Genomic DNA, 17,860 nt, shown 5'->3' with positions numbered 1-17,860 from the left:
CTGAAGCTTGGGGCAATTATTTAGAACAGATCTTGAATCATTAGCTCAGCTCTGAGCCATTACAGAGCTCAAAGGTCTTACTAGTAATCAGGCCTAGTAGTGCGCTGCCACAGAGCCTTTGCCCATACCCTTCCTGCTACCTGGAATGTTCTTTCTCTAGATCAGCGGTTGCCAACTGGTGGTCCGTGGACCACTGATGGTCCATGACGTCCGAAAGGTTGGCAATCGCTGCTCCAGATAGTCCATAGCTCGTTCTCTTACTTCCTTCAGGTTTCTGCTCAAAATCACCTGATAACTGAACCCTTTTTGACCAGCCATCTAAAATAGCCCCACCTGCCCCCAGCATGTCCTTCCCTCCTTATCTTGCTATATTTTTCACATAGCACATGACATTGTGTGTGTATGTGTGTGTATATGCACATATTTAACAGCTTCATGTAGGAATAATTGACATACAACAAACTGTACACATTTAAAGTGCTCAGTTTGGTTAAGCTTTGACACATGCACACACCCATGAAGCCATCACCACCGTCAGGATAGAGAACATAAATATTACCCTCAATGCCCCTTTGCAATCTGCTTTCCTACCCCTATCTGCCCACCATCCTCACACAATAGCCACTTTGCTTTTGGTCCCTGGAGACTAGTTTCTAGATTTTTCTAGTCTTTTCTAGACTTTTATATAAATGCAACCAAAGAGAATGTGCTGCTTTGTAGCTGGCTTCTTCACACCACTTAATTATCTCAAGAATCATGCGTGTTGTTTGTTGTAGTAGTGTTGCTGAGCAGTGTTTCAGTGTTTCATCGTTTGGACCTGCCAAGAATTTGTTACTCCATTCACCCATTGATGGACACTTGGGTTGTTCCCATTCATGATGTGTATTTATTGTTGTTTATTGTGAGTCTCCCACAACTAGAGATTTGTGGGAAGAATTAATTATACAGCGTTCAGTGCTTTCATTACATTCTTCACTGAGTCCTGCCCTGCAGGGAGGGGAAAGGCTGATAGGGTTCAGGCCACACTACCCCAAAATATGGCACCTTGGCATATTAAATACCATTGGTTGAAGATGATTTAAAAATAGCCGAAGCAGGCAGCTCACTCTGCCCTCCCCACCTTGGCCTTTCTTCCCTGAAACAGGCCATGAATCTCCCAGGGAGGGAAGACATTTTCACCAGAGATGACGAATTTGGGACAATAAATCCATACACACAAACTTTGTTAAACCAATCCTTATCTTCCTAGTTACATCTTCACCATTTACTTCCTCCAGCCCAAACCCTATTGTCAGTTCTCTACACATTGATTGTTTCTTTGTCTAAAAGGTATAAAAATAAAAGCTACCTGCTCTTGCCACTTCTTTGGGTCTTCGTTCTCTTGTGAAGGCTCCCATGCACATGGACAAAGTCAATAAAATGTGTCAGCTTTTCTCCTGCTAATCTGTCCTTGTCAGTTTACTTTTCAGACCCAGCAGGGACCCTAAGAGGGCCACAGACAACTTTTTCCTGCAGAGTCGTTCCATGGGCAGCCCTCTGAGCCTGGGGACATGATCTGAATGACAGTGGTCAGCTAGTGGCAATTCAGAGGCTACCCTGTTGGAGGGGATTGTGAAGTCAGGAAATGTTAAATAGTCCCTCACAGGAGCTATCGGAGAAGGCCATAGGGTCACCCACTGAGCTCCAGGGAGTGTGAGCTTCTAGTCACTATGCCCACTCCCCTTTCTGTCCTTGTCATTCCCACTCCCTGGGCAGCTACTCCAGCACAGGGGACTCTTCCTCCTTGCCACCCCTGAACAGCTTCCCCCCAATGTGGGCCTGCTCCTCCCAGTCACTGGGCTGGCTCCCTGCTTTCCAGTCACATTGCTAGTGACTGTGCCCACTCACCCAGGGGGCACCAGGAGATGGGAGCTGGGCAGAGGCAGAATGAGGTGGCCCGGTGAAGATGACACAGAGGGACACAGCCAGCACAAGGCTCTGAGGACAGAGCAGCAGGCAGAGAGAAGCATTCAATTGTGACAGGCTCTTCCTGGACCCATCTCCCAGATGACTTTGGAGAGAGAAGACGTTGGGTCTGGTTTTGTGCATTCCCCCTGCCTGGTCCAGGCATTAGTTTTTTTAAAAAAAAGCAAAGCCAACTCGAGTACCTGCAGAGCTGCATGCGGGGTGAGTGTGTCAGGCATGGACTGGGAACTCAGCTCAGAATGAGCAGCAAGTCAAGTGACAGCTCATGTTTTTCTGAGAATTTAACAACGGGTCTTTCCCTCTTCAGAGACCCTTGGAGTCGAAGATCTGGAAGCAATGCTGTCTCACCATTGGAAGTTGATGTAGATCAGCAGCATCCCTTGTTAGAATGCCAGACTCCCCAACCCCAGTCTGACCTAGCCAATCAGATTCTCAGTTTTAACGAGATCCCAAGTGATTCTTGAGCACATTAATGCATGAGAGAAGAAGCAGGTTTAAATAGGAAAATTTGGTTTGGTTTGATTTGGTTTGGGGCATGCTGGGTGTTTGATGAATTAGCAGTAGCAGTCCTTCAGAATTCTAAGCAAACTTGCTTTCACAAGAGAGCACTGGGTCCTCTGGGCCAGTGTCTATTGGTACATTGTTCTCTGTCCCACTTTCCAGATGCCATGTCTGTCACAGATACTTTACAATTTAATCTAGGAGCTTTTCCACTGTTACAATGTTCCTGGATGTTCTGGGACACTCTGCTAGCTTGGTGGCCTATTGGGAGGAGGGAGTGCGGGTGGCGACTGTTTCCAGCTACCCTTGAGTTTTCTTTTGATAAGAGGGGTCAGTTGTCTGTCTGTTGAACTAAGCCTGATGGTAGTAATGCCAAAGAAGTTTTTTCCTTTCTGAAGTCAATTTGCCCATTTCTCTTTTAAAAAAATGTCTGGTCAGCCTGCATTGCGCCCAGAGGCTCAAAAAGCTGTCAAAAGCTCAGCGCTTTTGTACCAAAATAGAATCAGGAAACCACTTCCCATGTATGCCCAGGCAAAGATCTCTCCTCTAGCATCATGTCCCCAATGCCTACCTCCTTCGCTGCACACAGGAGCTGACATTCATTTAGCTCAGAGCTTCAAGCTCTGGCTGGCCATTAGAAAATACCCCTGGCGAAGCCCTTCACCCCAACATGCTGCTTAATTGCTTTTTTTGAGTAGGGCCCTGGCACTGGTATTTTTCCCTTTTTAAAATAGACTTTATTTTTTAGAACAGTTTTAGGTTCTCAACAAAATTGAGCAGAAAGTACAGAGTTTCCGTACAACCCCCATCTTCCCCCCAACACCCACAGACTCTCCCACTATCAACATCCCCCACCAGAATGGGACATGGTTACACGGTTGCACCTCCATTGACACATCAGGATCACCCAAAGTCCATGGTTTACACCAGGTTCACTCTTGGTGTTGTCCATCTATGGGTTTGGACCAATGTATCATGACATGGATCCACCATGTAGTCCCACACAAAGCAGTTCCACTGCCCTGAAAACCCTCCGGCAATTTTTAAAAGCACATCAGTGAGTCTAACACTCAGACAGGGCTAAGAACTACTGGTTTCGTGCCAGGCCCTGCTTTAAGCACTTTATGGGAATTGACTCCCCTAATCCTCATGTCACCTCTGGTGTAGGTACAGTTCTTGTCCCGAGCCGTTTAATAGGTTGCCCCGTGTCACACAGTGGATGGGCAGCGTGTGAACCCACGTTAGCTTGCTGCTACCTCTGTCCCTTAACCATTAGGCAACACTGGCTTTGAAATCTGCCTCTCTGAGCTTCTCAGAATTGCACTTGGGTCAAGAAGAAAAGTAGACTGTGTCTCCTGTCGTTGGCTCACTTGCCAAGCTCCTGAGCAGAACTCTGTGCCTTGCAGCCCAGAGCGCCTGTCCTCCAGGGCCCTCACCTACCAGCTCTACTTTCTGTGATTCCAGATGCCAGCTCATTTCTTGACTGTTCCTCACACATGATCTGCTGGTTCCAGCTCTGGTACATTAGCCCTGGATGGCCTCCCTTTCTCCCCACCCGGCCAGAGTTTAATCCTTCCCTGCTGGGCTCAAGTTCCAAGCGCCTGGCTTCATTCCCGGAAGGTCCAGGCCACCTTAACCTCCCCTGCTTGCCAGAGAAGCGCTCACTGCCTCAAATGTGCCTTTTGGAATTCAATGGCCAAATCAGCAGTCCCCCTAGGGAAAGAACCAGATCTTACACCACCAATTTCTTGTCTAGGTCCCACAGGATGTGCAGGAGAATGGGGTATTCCTGCTCAACCAGTGGCCACAGGCCATGTCAGCTGCCCCGTACACTGTGCACATGTGGCCGGCATATCACAGAAGGATTTCCATTCCTCCCTCCATGGCTGCTCTGACCTGCTTCCCAGTGGCTGGAGCCTGAGGTCCAACCCCCCAACTCTGGGGAGGAAAATTTTCCACCATCTGAGCCCTGCCCACCTCCTGGTGGGTGACCAGCCTCAGTTTTCCTGGCGTGGCCACAGTTTTGGCCTGTGATCTTGGTGTAAGAATTAATTGCATCTCTTCTCACTCTCTAGTGTCTGGTGTAGACAGTAAATCATGAAATTGGCCTATCTTTCAGGTCACCACTCCCCCAGGTCCCAAAAAAGAGTGGTCTATCATTTCCTGTGAGGGCCTAGCTATTGCTTCTGCTGGGAATGAGCATCCCCATCTCCAACCCCAGGCACATGCCATCTTTCCTGCCCAAATCCCTCTGCGGATTTCCTAGGCCGGCTTCAGCTTCTCCGGTCCCAGGAAACCTTTCCTCACGCCTGGCATTCCATCCTCTGAATCTCCAATACGGGTCTGACTTTACCAGCACTGAGCACATACCGCCCTGTATTGAAGTTGTTTGTACACTGATACGTTTCCCTTATTGGGTGGGGATTTTCTGAGGAAGGGCCCTGAAATTTCACATCTTTCTTCTCTACACAGTGGCTAACACAGCGCCTTCCATGTGGCAGACCTTTCTTGTAATATTTTTTAGCCATATAACTTAAGACAGTCATATCTTCTTGGGGCCTCAGTTCCAACCTCTGTAACATAAATCCTCTCCCTATCAGTCAGGGTCTCATCAGGAAGACAAAAGCCCTTTTTAAGCATTGAATGCAGGGTTAGACAGGTGACTGAACCAAACGGGTGGGGGGCAGTGAGATCACCCCGAGATTAGCATCAGTAGGGATACCACCTCCTGGGCTGCAGGGATCAAGGGCACAGCAAGACTATTAGTTCTGGGTCACAGGTCATGGGGCAGAAGCTAGAACCCTGGAGGGCCTGTCCTGTGGGACCTCAAGCTACTGTAGAGGCGGAGCCTATTAGAATGCCACCTGAGGCTGGCGTCCCCTTCTTCCACCCTCCCATGCCTGCATCTCTTTGGTCAAATGCAGCAGGAAGCCAGAGGTCCTGGAAGCCATGGGGACCTGGCATGAAGGGGCCAACCCCTGATACAGAGCAGAACAGGGAAGGGTCCAGGGAAGGCCACAGAGAGGGTGAGAGGCAGACAGGCCCAGGAGTGGCACAGCTCAGGGACCTTCTCAGCTCTTCAGATGTGTGGATCAATAAATCTGTTTTATTGATTAACCAATTAAATACATTGATAAATGTACAAGGAATCTTCTTACCAGTTTTGAAATGTATCTAGCTGTTTGTAGACAATGTGATCAAGAAATTCTATGTTTCTATCATTAGAAATCTTCCATCTCTGTACCCAACAAAGCGTTGGGGCCTGAAAAACCCAAGTCTTTCTTATTCTTTTAGTTATTCTGAACAATTCAATTAATAAAGTTGATAGCAGTTGGGCAAATAATAAAATACAGACACTTAGTGTAAGAAGAGATTGACTTTCACTTGGTGCTATGGCTGCGGCAAGGACATGGATGTCATCACATAAGCATTTATTGAGCCAAGCCCTCTCCCCCGTCCCTGCTGCCAGGCTCAGAAAATTCACAGCCATATAAAGAATGTGGGCGGGGGGGGGGGGGGGGGGGGGGGGCTCCAGAGTCCTCCTCATCCCTGCATTCCTGGCTGCATGGATGAAGGCTGCAGACATTCCCTCCCCAGGTATTGCTTTCTCCCACTGGGAAGTGGAATACATAATAAAATCGAATACTATCTGAAATCCAGAGATGATTCCAAGTCTTACCTCTAGCCAATAGTTTCAGCTTCCTCTCCTATGAACTCCATTTTCAGGGAGCCTGGTCACATTGCAGGTTGAGTTTCAGCAATTTTAATATTGTTGGGAGAGTTTTCTGAGGGGTAGAGAAATGGCCTTCAGGAGACAAAAGGAAGAACAGAAACGTGAGCTGTGGAATCCACCTTTCAATTCACATAGGAGTAACCGATTTTATTTTACTTATGCCAGTGGAATTGTGAATAAATAGATGGATGAAATAATGCATCTGAAAACACAACACTGTTAGGGTACTATAATGATGATGATAATGATCCTATATAATAAAGAGCTAATATGTTAATTAGACTGAACAGCAGAACGACTGTCTGGACGACCTTCCGGATGAAACCGGGGCTGCGAGGGCTGAGCCCCTTGCACAAATTTTGTGTACCAGGCCTCTAGTAATTGAAATAAATAAATGGATGAAAGAACGCATGTGAAAACACAATACTGTGGGGTACTATAATGATGATGATGATGATGATGATGATGATGATGATGATTGAATTGTAGAGATTTAGAAGTCTATCCATTTTCATAGGTCTATTGCTCTGGTAGCTAGAGGCAATAAATGATTCCTTACCTTCTTTTTGTACTTGTTACATTCTGTTCCCCAACCCCTTGTCTTCCTATTCCTATTCTATAGGGTTATTAGTCCTGTGGATATTTCCCCTGTGTTCTTCATTCTCACCCACATTTGTAACCCTTGTTCCCACGGCACAAAAGCATCCTAAGTGGGCAGGATCCCGAGGGACTTCTAGGATCAGTGCTCCCCTCCTCCCTTCACCCTCAGCCTCCTCCTGCCCACAATTAAGTCACATAGGCTCATATATTGAGCATCAAATCAGAATCTCTGGAGGGTGGAACCCAGATATGTCTTTTTATTTCTAAATCCTGAAATTAAAGCCCAGAAAGATTAAGTCATCTGCCTAAGAGAGCACATAAATGACTGTCTGATGAAAATTAAGAAAATTCATAGCCACATGGAGGTGGGAAGGATGTGTGTGTGTGTGTGGGGGGGGGGGTGGGACGGGGACTCCAGAGTCCTCCTCATCCCTGCATTCCTGGCTACATGGATGAAGACTGCAGACATTCCCTCCCCAGATATTGCTTTCTCCCACTGGGAAGTGGCTGTGAACTTCACTTAATGTCCTTGATGCATCAGTAAAAATAGCTAATTTTATCAAATCGTTACAATTCAGTAAGAGCCTTTTAATACCCACATAGTTGACTCAGACAGTGTTCTTGTTGCTTTTACGGAGGAAAATAATTCCAGAAGTCCTTACTCTGCCATCTTGCTGATGTCCTCACCCTTCTGCTTCTACCATGCAACTTAACACAGAATTGACTGCATCATTGTGATAAATTAATATTTGTATTATTCACCTAACTAGACATTTGGAATATTTGCATCCTTCATCAGAAGTACGTGCCCTTGATCAGAATCAAACCTGAGACCCTTCAGTCTGCAGGCTGATGCTCTATCCCAGGGGTCCTCAAGCATGGAGGGAGGGGGGTAAGAGATCAACCGAAGGACTTGTATGCATGCATATAAGCATAACCAATGGACATAAGACACTGGGGGGTAGGGGAGGTTAGGGGATTGTCAAGGGGGGTGGGGGAGGACATATATGTAATATCCTTTGTAATACTTTAAGCAATAAAAAAAAAGAAAAAAAAAAACATTTATCTGGCCCGCCGGGTGTTTTTGCCACTGCTGCCTGAGCAAAATACTCAGCCCTCCCTGCTAGTGCCCATCTTCCACAGTCAGGGGTTATGCTGTGAGAGAATGCCGAGAGCATTTTACATCTTCCCCTGGTGAATAGCTTTAATCAGTGGTTCTCAAAGTGTGGTTCTTGGACCCCGAGGGGATCCCTAAAGCCCTTTCCGAGGGTCCACTTATCTCAAAAGTACTGAAACATCATTTGCCTTTTTACCTGTGTTGACATGTACACTGATGGTAAACTGTTGGTGTCTTAGCATGAATCTAATGCTATATATAGTTTGTGGTCCCAAACTATGCTAGTTATAATACAGTTCTTTAACAGTCACAGTTAAAACAAATCAAAACCCCAAAACCTCACTTAATGTCCTTGATGCATCAGTAAAAATAGCTAATTTTATCAAATTGTTACAATTCAGTAAGAGCCTTTTAATACCCAATGTAATGAAATAGGAAGTGTGCTGGATTTCCTTGAGATGATGGTCATCTTGAGGAAAACCACATGTATGGTTGTTTGAGTTGCAAGCTGAACTAGCCACTTTTTTTCCATGGAGTGTAATTTTTACTTGAAAGAACAATGGACAAACAATGGTTATTCAGCCTTGGGTATTTGGCAAACATTTGAGCAGTCAATAAAGGATCAGTAAACTTGAAGATGATCAATCAAGATTATCCAGTCTTAGAAACAGGAAGAAAATGAATGGAGAAAAGTGGATAGAGTCTCAGAGGCTTTTAAGCTTACAATATATGCATAATGACAGTCCCAGAAAGAGGAGAGGCAGAAGAATATGTTAAAAAACTGAAAGACCCTAGTTTAAAGAAGGAACTGCAATGATATCTTGAAAGCTTGGATTTTTAAAAATTTTAAATATAATTGACATATAACATTATAGTAGTTTCAGGTGTACAACATAATGATTTGATATTCATATATGTTGTGAAATGATCACCACAATTATAAAGTAAATCAGTTTGGGGATGTAGTGTACAGCATGGTGACTGTTTACAATACGCTATTGAATATCTAAAAGTTGCTAAGAGGGTGATGGGGCTTTGGAATTGCCCCTTCTTGAATAAATGCTCCTCAGATTACCTGTGGTGAATTTTCAGAGCTTTTTGAAAATATATGTTTTTATTGATTCCAGAGAGGAAGGGAGAGGAAGAGAGAGAGATAGAAACATCAATGATGAGAGAGAATCATTGATTGGCTGCCTCCTCCATGCCCCACACTGGGGATTGAGCCTGCAATCTGGGCATGTACCCTGACCGGGAATCGAACCACAACCTCCTGGTTCACAGGTCAATGCTCAAACACTGAGCCACGCCAGCAGGGCAATTTTCAGAGTTTTGAAAAAGTTGACTCAGACAGTGTTCTTGTTGCTTTTACGGAGGAAAATAATTCCAGAAGTCCTTACTCTGCCATCTTGCTGATGTCCTCACCCTTCTGCTTCTACCATGCAACTTAACACAGAATTGACTGCATCATTGTGATAAATTAATATTTGTATTATTCACCTAACTAGACATTTGGAATATTTGCATCCTTCATCAGAAGTACGTGCCCTTGATCAGAATCAAACCTGAGACCCTTCAGTCTGCAGGCTGATGCTCTATCCAAACTGGCCAAGGCCTAATTTTGTTATTTTTAAGTGAATAAATAAATGTTTTCAATTTTTCTCAGTTTTAATATGGGAAATATTGATAGATATAATGCCTATAAACAAATATTCTGTGGAGTCCCCTCAATGATTTTTGAGAGTATAAAGGGTCCTACTGCCAAAATGTTTGAGAACCTGTGGTTTAGACCAATCCAGGAGGTTCAAGTTCAAAAGCCCCACCCACTTAAGGTCACAGGGGGCTCTTTTCCTTTAATATGGAAGTGATTGCTTTGGAAAGAACCTAGACTCTGCAATCGTCGGCAAACTGCGGCTCGCAAGCCACATGCGGCTCTTTGGCCCCTTGAGTGTGGCTCTTCCACAAAATACCGACTTCTGCGTATGGGCCACGAAGTTTCAATCACACTGTACCTGCGCACCCGCACGTGGTATTTTGTGGAAGAGCCACACTCAAGGGGCCGAAGAGCCGCATGTGGCTCGAGAGCCGCAGTTTGCTGACCACTGACCTAGAGTATTCAAGCAGACTTTCACAGCAAGCTGGAGGAATGCTGCTGCTTCCTTCAGCCAAAAGCAAAGACACTAAGGAGGGAGCTCGTTTAATTGTTCAGGGAATTTCTTCCTGGATGGTTCTGCATTCCTGTCAAATCACTGTGGGTCACGCAGGTCTCTCTGCCAGCATCATGCAGATTCTAAACCCCAACCCTATTCACACCATTTCAGCTGCTACCTCTGAAGTCTCTTCTTTGGACTCCCTGGCTCTTCCAGTTTATATCACTCAACTTAGCACAGGACCGACCTGCAAGGTTCTCTAAGAAATCCATTGTGGCGAGCCGGCACGGCCATGGCATACTCAGCCCCAGGGCACCTTATGTGCTACGCCAGCTCAGCCTGGTTCAGTGACCCTGAGAGGGGGTGGTGAAGGATTGAGAAAAGACAGACAAGAGAGTGAGCTGAGGCTGGGTGGAACGCTGCCCTCTCTGATGGAGAGACAGCGCCACGGACTATAATCCGTGTTTTTAATTTATAGCCAGATTCCACGAGGCAAAGAAAGGGCGTGGTCAAGATGTTTACAAGATTCTCCTGGGTTTCAATCCTACTCAATTACATGCACCTGAACTCTGTCAAGCCCACATCACTCAGACACGTGGGGCCAGGTGTTCAGACCATAGGTTAAGCTTACAACTACAGCTGTTGGTTATAATTGTGCTGGGAAGGCCCTGCCCTCCAAGCTGGGAGTTGCATGTGGCAATGAGAGGACTGTGCCCTCTCATTAGTCCAAGGCTTGAATCTGTCCAAACACTGTAGCCGCTCTCCACAATCTATATTATCTCCCCCAGGGGAGTCGTAGTGTTTTAGGGCTGGACATGATGCCTCACGCATCTCCTTGACTCTTCCTCGGCTCTTAACATATCAGGCACCAGGACATAATTTGACACAAGTTTGTCAGTTGACCAATCAAGATAAAAACTTAGGACAGGAACACTATATTTGCAAAAACAATCTCTCTACACTGTCATTTCCCCTATCTGATGTTAGTTTTCTAACAGGACACACAGCGCCACGCTCCAGGCTCGGAAGGCTCCGGTTTCCTCTGCTGGCGCCACCGCTTACTAGCTTTGTCCATTTGGGGGAATTACTCAGCTCCCTGAGCCTGTGTTTTGCAGCCAGGGAGCACCAGCACACTGCAGAACAGAGAGGAGGCTTCCAAGGAATGCTGGTTCCCCGCCCGATTTCCTCCCCCTCCTCTTTAAGGTGCTTAGAGATCATTATCTAGGACACGTCAACCACAAACCGTAACTCTTAGAAAGGCATTCATTAACCAGTGAGAAGTTAATTACACTTAATCCAGTTCCCTTTCCTCCTTACCGTACTTAGGATGACTTGTAAGTCTTATATCAGCTAAACACATGTTCCATAAAATCATTCATTACTAAATCATAACATTTTTCCATCCATTTAGTCATTCAGAAGTTAAATATATTTAACCAAATTATTTCTCTAAAATTCCTTTTATTTTCCCTTCTTAATTCTTGAGAGCGATCTCTCTTCCCTTCCTTTACTGATTTCTTACCTGGCCCGTTGTGCCTCTTGGCCTTATGTCCTTCTCTTCTGTCTCTTTTTTTCCACGCAAGTCATGGTAGTACCTTCAGGGAAGATGGTTTTTCTGGCAGAGGGATCATGGCCTGGATAAATCAGGAAATCAGAATTACTTGGGATTTTCCAGAAGCCCATGGTGCTGTTTCATGCTCCTTATGAGCTCTTAACTGAGGCCAAATCTCCAAGAACTCACTGAAAAGAGACATGAAGGGAATGGTGTGGGCAATGTGAAACAAGTAGAAGTCACGTTCTCTCCATTCCTCCTTCAGCTTTAATTGAGGAGACCTACACCTAATTAATGATGATGAGGATAAGGCTATCTCTGAGGGTGGGCCAAGGAGATTTGTAGAAGAATGTGTTGAGATCTTTAAAAAAATTTTTTTTTGAGATCTTTTTTTCAAACTATATTTTTACTGATTTTGAGAGAGAGGAAGGGAGAAGGATAGAGATGGAAACATCCATGAGAGAAAAACATCATCTCCTGAAGGTCCCCTCTTGGGGATTGAGCCCATAACACAGGCATGTGCCCTGACCAGGAATTGAATTGGTGACTTCTTGGTTCCTGGATCGACGCTCAATCACTGAGCTACACCAGCTGGGCTGTGTAAAGTTCTTTAAAAGCAGATTCTCAGGTCTTTTAACCACAGATTCTGATTCAAGAATTTTAAATAGCCCTAGCTGGTTTGGCTCAGTGGATAGAGCGTCGGCCTGTGGACTGAAGGGTCCTAGGTTTGATTCCGGCCAAGGGCACATGCCTGGGTTGTGGGCTCGATCCCCAGTGGGGGGCATGCAGGAGGCAGCCCATCGATGATTCTCTCTCATCATTGATGTTTCTATCTTTCTATTCTTCTCCCTTCCTCTCTGAAATCAATAAAAATATATTTTTTAAAAAAGAATTTTAAATAGAGTCCCTGATGATTATTTCATAAACTTCTTGAGACTCAGAAGTAGCCTGGTCTTAGCTCTTACCCATCCTTTTCTTTTTTTATTGAGTTATATTTGACATACAACATTGTGTAAGTTTAAGGTGTACAACATATTGATTTGATATATTTATACTAGACGCCCAGTGCACGAATTCATGCACATTGAAGGGAAATTAATTAGAAGAGATATTTTAGAGGCTGGGGAGGGACCGTGGCAGGTTGGTTGGCCAGGGAGGGACCTCGGGAGGGCTCCAGGGCATGTCCAGCTCCTCTCATCCAGTCCCGATTGGCCAGACCCAGCAGCAAGCTAACCTACAGGTCAGAGCATCTGCCCCCTGGTGGTCAGTGTGTGTCATAGAGACTGGTGGAGCAGTCGACTGAATGGTCCACTGATCAGGTGGACACTTAGCATATTAGGCTTATATATATAGATTGCAATATGATTACCATAGTTGGGTTAGCTAATAACTCTATCCACATTCTTAGAGAATACATATTGAATAAAGTTTCTGCTATGCAAAGCCCTTTCACATTGATTTTCTCTCTCTTTTTGGTTAATTGTTACCTGAGGATATTTTTCCCATCAATTTTTAGAGAGTGGAAGGTGGGGGGAAGAGAGAGAGGGAAACACCAATGTGAGAGAGACATATTGATTGGTTCCTGCATGTGCTCTGACCCGGGCTGGGGAATAGAACCTGAAACCCAAGTATGTGCCCTTGACCGGAATCGAACCTGTGACCCTTTGGTGCATGGGTGGTGCTCTCACCCACTGAGCAACATGGGCCAGGGCTGATTTTCTCTTTTGAACCTCAGAATAACCTAATAAAATAGACAGAAGCAGGTACTGTTTCCCCCAAGAAAGTTGCCCTAAATTTCAGTTTCCCCGAGCAAAGTCAGATATTAGCTATGGGTCAGGGGTGGCCAATTCCAGCCACCCCTGAGTGGCTTCTACTTGGGAACCAGGTTATCAACAAAACAACCTGTGAACAAAAGTAGAATTAGTCTGTAATTTCCAAAAATGAGGACTTTGTGAGCTGGCACCCAACGTTTGAGGGCTTATGAGCACATGTGAGCTCAGGGAGACAAAGGGGACCCTCCAACGAGGAAGAAGGATAAGAAAGATGATGGGCCATAGCTGTGCGTGTCTAACACTGACCTTCCGGGTTAGACATTTGTGCACATTTTACACAGATCAGTCAGTAAACGTCTAAGCACCGCCTCTAAGGCCCAGCCAGGCTCCCAGCTCCTGCCTTCTGAATGTGGTTGACTTCTTAGCTGGATAATACACAGAGTGAGATCAGCAATGTTACAATTACCCTGATGTCAAACAAGATCAATGAGAATGCAAATTATAAAGCAAGTGAAACAAGATTTTATTGGGATTGCAGAGCCTGGAGGAGGATTCTAGCAGAAAAGGTCAGCAAAGCATGTCAGACTCTAGGCTCCACGTGACTCCAATCAATAAAGGGGAGCAAGTTTGGCATGATCCAGGATTCAGTCCCTTCCCTGCTGGGGCTAAGCAGAACACTGGGCTTGGTTTACGTAAGTTAAGTGGCACATGGACAGGGGTTTCCACCCAGAGAGTCTCCCTGGCTGTGGTTTGGATCTAATAATCAGGTTAATTAAAGAGAAATAGCACTATTCCGCATGCACATGGTCCTACTATGGTGTTATCTTTATAGTTTCCTGGTAAGAAGCAGGCCTTCTTAAAGAGTCATTGCTTACATGGATCTACTGTATGAGGTAGAAGACTTCAGTTACTTATATATAATGTCTCACTCCAGAAAATATTGCTTTTACAAAGTCCCATAGCATAAACATGGCTTAAAATAAAAGGAGAGAAGAGACTAGAATATACAGCATCTCCCCATTCATCTAAGTAATTCTCAGCCTTTTCAATTTGGGGTAAGGCTGTGGGAAGTCTTCAGGGAAAACGCTGAGCTTTGCAGGGTTCTTAGCAGAACTGGGACAGATGGAGCTCAGAAGCCAGCTGCCTTTGACCACAAACCCTTTTCCAGGGAGACCACAGACGTCCCTGAGTGTGCAGTAAAAATCATGTCTATATCCTGCGTGCCACAACGGGAGAAATGCTGGCATGCATGTGCACCCGTGGTAACTGACCTGTCTGTTCTCTTCATCCTAGCTGCACCCAAAATGACGCTGCTACTTACCAGATTTCTGCTAAAAACAGTTATGGAATGATCTGCTGTTCTGCTTCCATTGAAGTCGAGTGTGCGTCGAAGAACACACAACTCACCCCTAACCCACAAGACGATGGGGATACGGGTTGGAAACGTGAGACACAAACACATGAGCAGAAAAGCACAAGTCGAATTGATGAGGATGTCTACCGTCTCGGGACAGTGCAGTCCAAATTATCAAAGTTAACGGATGGCGCCTTAAACCATGATGAAGACCTACACTCTAGCCATCAAAATCCCAAGGCACAGAAGTACATTAGCGCCAGCCTATCGCTGTCAGAGGCAGCCACATCCATCTACCCAGGTGACAGGGCCACTGTTGACGAGCAGGTCAGCCCACAGGTTTCCAGCACAGACTCTGACAGCGACTACGAACTTTGCCCAGAGATAACCCTAACCTACACCGAGGAGTTTTCAGATGATGACCTGGAGTATCTGGAATGTTCCGACGTTATGACGGATTACTCTAATGCAGTTTGGCAAAGGCACCTGGAGGGGACTGAGTGCATTTTTGTATTAGAAAGCGATGACGAAGAGGTGGAAATCAGCAAGTATTGCCTAGGGGAGTGCGAGCCTTTCTTCAGTGAAATGGGTTGTGGGCCGCCGGTGTCAGATAACACTGGGCAGATGTTGGCCTCCCCAGGCTTCTGTGGTGATCACTCCCGATCCCAAGGAGTGAGAGTAAGGCGTCTCCGCGCCTCCACCCCCAGCCCCCCAGCCCCACACACAGGGATGACTCTGACTCTGGGATCTCACGAGGATGGGACGTCTACGGTGACAGAGCAGGGGAGATATAAACGACCCACCACTTCTGCCGAAAATGATTATCCAGGAATTCAAGGCGAAACCAGAGACAGCCACCGAGCAGGAGCGGAACCCGCCGGCGACAATCTGCTAACCATGGATAAAGCAGTGACCCCGAGAGAGGTGCAGCGCTTGTCTGGTGAGTTAGAAAAGCCAGGGATGAACCAGAGTTTGGAGACTGTGCCCGAGGACAAAGTAGGGGAAAAGGATTTACAGAGCAAGAGGTGCTCAGAGAAACCTGCCCGGGCGCGGCGACCAGGCCTGAAGGGAAAACCCAAGAAGCGGAGTCCCAGCCTGAAAGACAGCGCAGCAGAAGGCGCCCTCAATCACCTCCCTCCCCAGGAGTCTGCTAAGCACCCCCGAACCCAGAGCGATAAAGAGGAGAGTTCGAATGCCACAGGGGAAGCTCCCGATCTGAAGTCTCAGGTCCATGCAGAAGGGGCTCTTCTACCCCAAGCAGAGCAAGATGCAAAAAGGCTGCAAACCCCACCAGGCGCTCCCCGCCAGGAAGGGAGCCCGAACTCGGAGGGCGGCGAAGGGGTGCAGGTTAATGACTTCTGTGAAACAAGCTGGGCTCCAGACCAGAGCGATCATCCTCAGGTAAGGTTCCTCTTTTTAAAAAATCACAAGGTAAAGATGTGTGTGTGTATGTGTGTGTCCCTTCACTTCCCATTCCCGATTGCTGTACAAGTACCGGCAGGGCACTTGTGAATGACAGCTGCTGCTGCTAGGAAGGAAATCTGGTTTTGAAAAAAGGCCCAGATAAACCCTAAGCCATCCTAATTATAGCAAAAGAAGAGAGAAGTCAGAGGCACTAATGGGATTCTGGACAGCTGGACAAAGAAACCTGATAGTTCGCCTGCTGCATGTGTTTTATCAGCAATATCACTATTCAGAACGTTTTTCAAACACACGTTTTGGGTGTACCCTTTAAAGAAAAACAAAAACAAAACATTCTTTTTAGTCATTTGGGAGGGGGCACTTTGAAAATGGTAAATGCTGGCTTTCATCAGAATTCATAGTATAAATGAAAGATTTCGGGGTGTCTGAAGGACTTGAAGAATTCACTCGGGGATGCTGGACAGAGTAGACAATGCAGATTTTTGCTGTGCTGGTGGGATGTTTGGATCGGATGTGTGTTTTATTTTGTTTTGCTTAGACCACAAAGTATAAAAGAGTCTAAGAAAATACTGCCAGGAAGTATATTTATTTCCCCCTGCTACTGATTTGGGGGTATATTTTAAAGAGATGGAATTAAATTCATGGGGATAATTAATGCACAGATGATGATGTACTTGATATATGAATTTATTATATCTTTAATTTTAAAGGGTTCCAATGGGCTTTGAGTCAATGCTATACTGTGACCAAGATTTCATTTAGTAAATAAGTACCTAAGAAGAGTTATCAATTGTTTTTACTATATCTTGTGTTCTCCCTTCCCCCAACTTTATAGAGGAGCCTAGTCTTGTTTTTATAGAAGACTTGACATACTCCAAAAAAATAAAATAAAATATTCTCAAATGCATTCCAACTTATTAAACTCACTGTGAAAAAGTAAAAATTTAATACATTTATTTCTAACAGTCCAGCCATAAGACAGGCAATCTAAAAACCTGCAGCTCTGAGGCAGCTTTTTTACTGAGCAAATTGTTCTGTTCCACTGGGCAAACTGACATACAAAAGCCCCATTTATACTTTACTTTTTGCACGAGAGCTGATTTATCCTATTTGGTTGTTTAACACCCACCACTTTGCTGAGCACGTGCCCATGACCACAGATCCATGCCCAAGATAAGTTTATGGAAGTGGTTGGGCCAAATATCAATGCAAAATTCAGTTACAATATTAATTTTTGCATGTCAGTAAATATAGCATTTCCTTTTCTATTTATAAAATGCTCTTCATGGCTCAGCAAAGTACTTTTTTACAGTTGTTTACCCATATCGAGCCTTTCTTTGGACAAATTAATTATTACAGGTTTCGGGGGGAGATGTGAAATAGTCAAGAAGGAGGAAGTGGACAGGAGGGAGCTATTGACACTGTTAGTTTTAGACCCTCACTGTGGGGGGCGATTTCTAGCTCCTCAATTGCCCAAAATTGAGAGGAGCTAAGGGAAGGAGCCCCCCTGGCCATCCTCAGCTTGTGCCTGAACTAAATTCTGAGATCTAGACTCGTGTTGACCAGCCTGCTCACTTGTTTACTGGCAATGCAGCTAACACAATGGGCCATCTTTGGGGCCAGGGTTGTCTGTATTGTGCACATTCTTGTCTCTATCAAAGTTCTTTTTTAAAAATATATATTTTATTATTTTTTGA

General features: G+C 45.4%; 1 protein-coding gene and 1 long non-coding RNA gene across 2 annotated transcripts in view; one reads left to right on the top strand and one right to left on the bottom strand.

Moving 5' to 3' along the window:
• ALPK2 (alpha kinase 2) overlaps positions 1 to 17,860 on the top strand; it is a 105,697-nt gene that overhangs the window by 29,513 nt on the left and 58,324 nt on the right. The window contains exon 4 of the mRNA XM_070420374.1: positions 14,681 to 16,142. Within this exon, the coding sequence (XP_070276475.1) occupies positions 14,681 to 16,142 (1,462 nt within the window). The remainder of the gene's footprint in view (positions 1 to 14,680; positions 16,143 to 17,860) is intronic.
• The window catches only part of LOC139013906 (uncharacterized), a 38,205-nt gene continuing 26,494 nt past the window's right edge, over positions 6,150 to 17,860 (bottom strand). Inside the window, exons 2-3 of the long non-coding RNA XR_011472162.1 lie at positions 11,586 to 11,697; positions 6,150 to 6,271 (exon numbers count right to left, since the gene is read on the bottom strand). This is a non-coding gene — a long non-coding RNA (uncharacterized lncRNA). The remainder of the gene's footprint in view (positions 6,272 to 11,585; positions 11,698 to 17,860) is intronic.

The sequence above is a fragment of the Myotis yumanensis genome, unplaced genomic scaffold, assembly GCF_028538775.1.
Source record: "Myotis yumanensis isolate MYYU_CA2020_CCGP unplaced genomic scaffold, mMyoYum1.0.hap1 SCAF_7, whole genome shotgun sequence".
NCBI classification, from domain to species: Eukaryota; Metazoa; Chordata; class Mammalia; order Chiroptera; family Vespertilionidae; genus Myotis; species Myotis yumanensis.
This window is presented reverse-complemented; position numbering and strand designations above follow the sequence as displayed.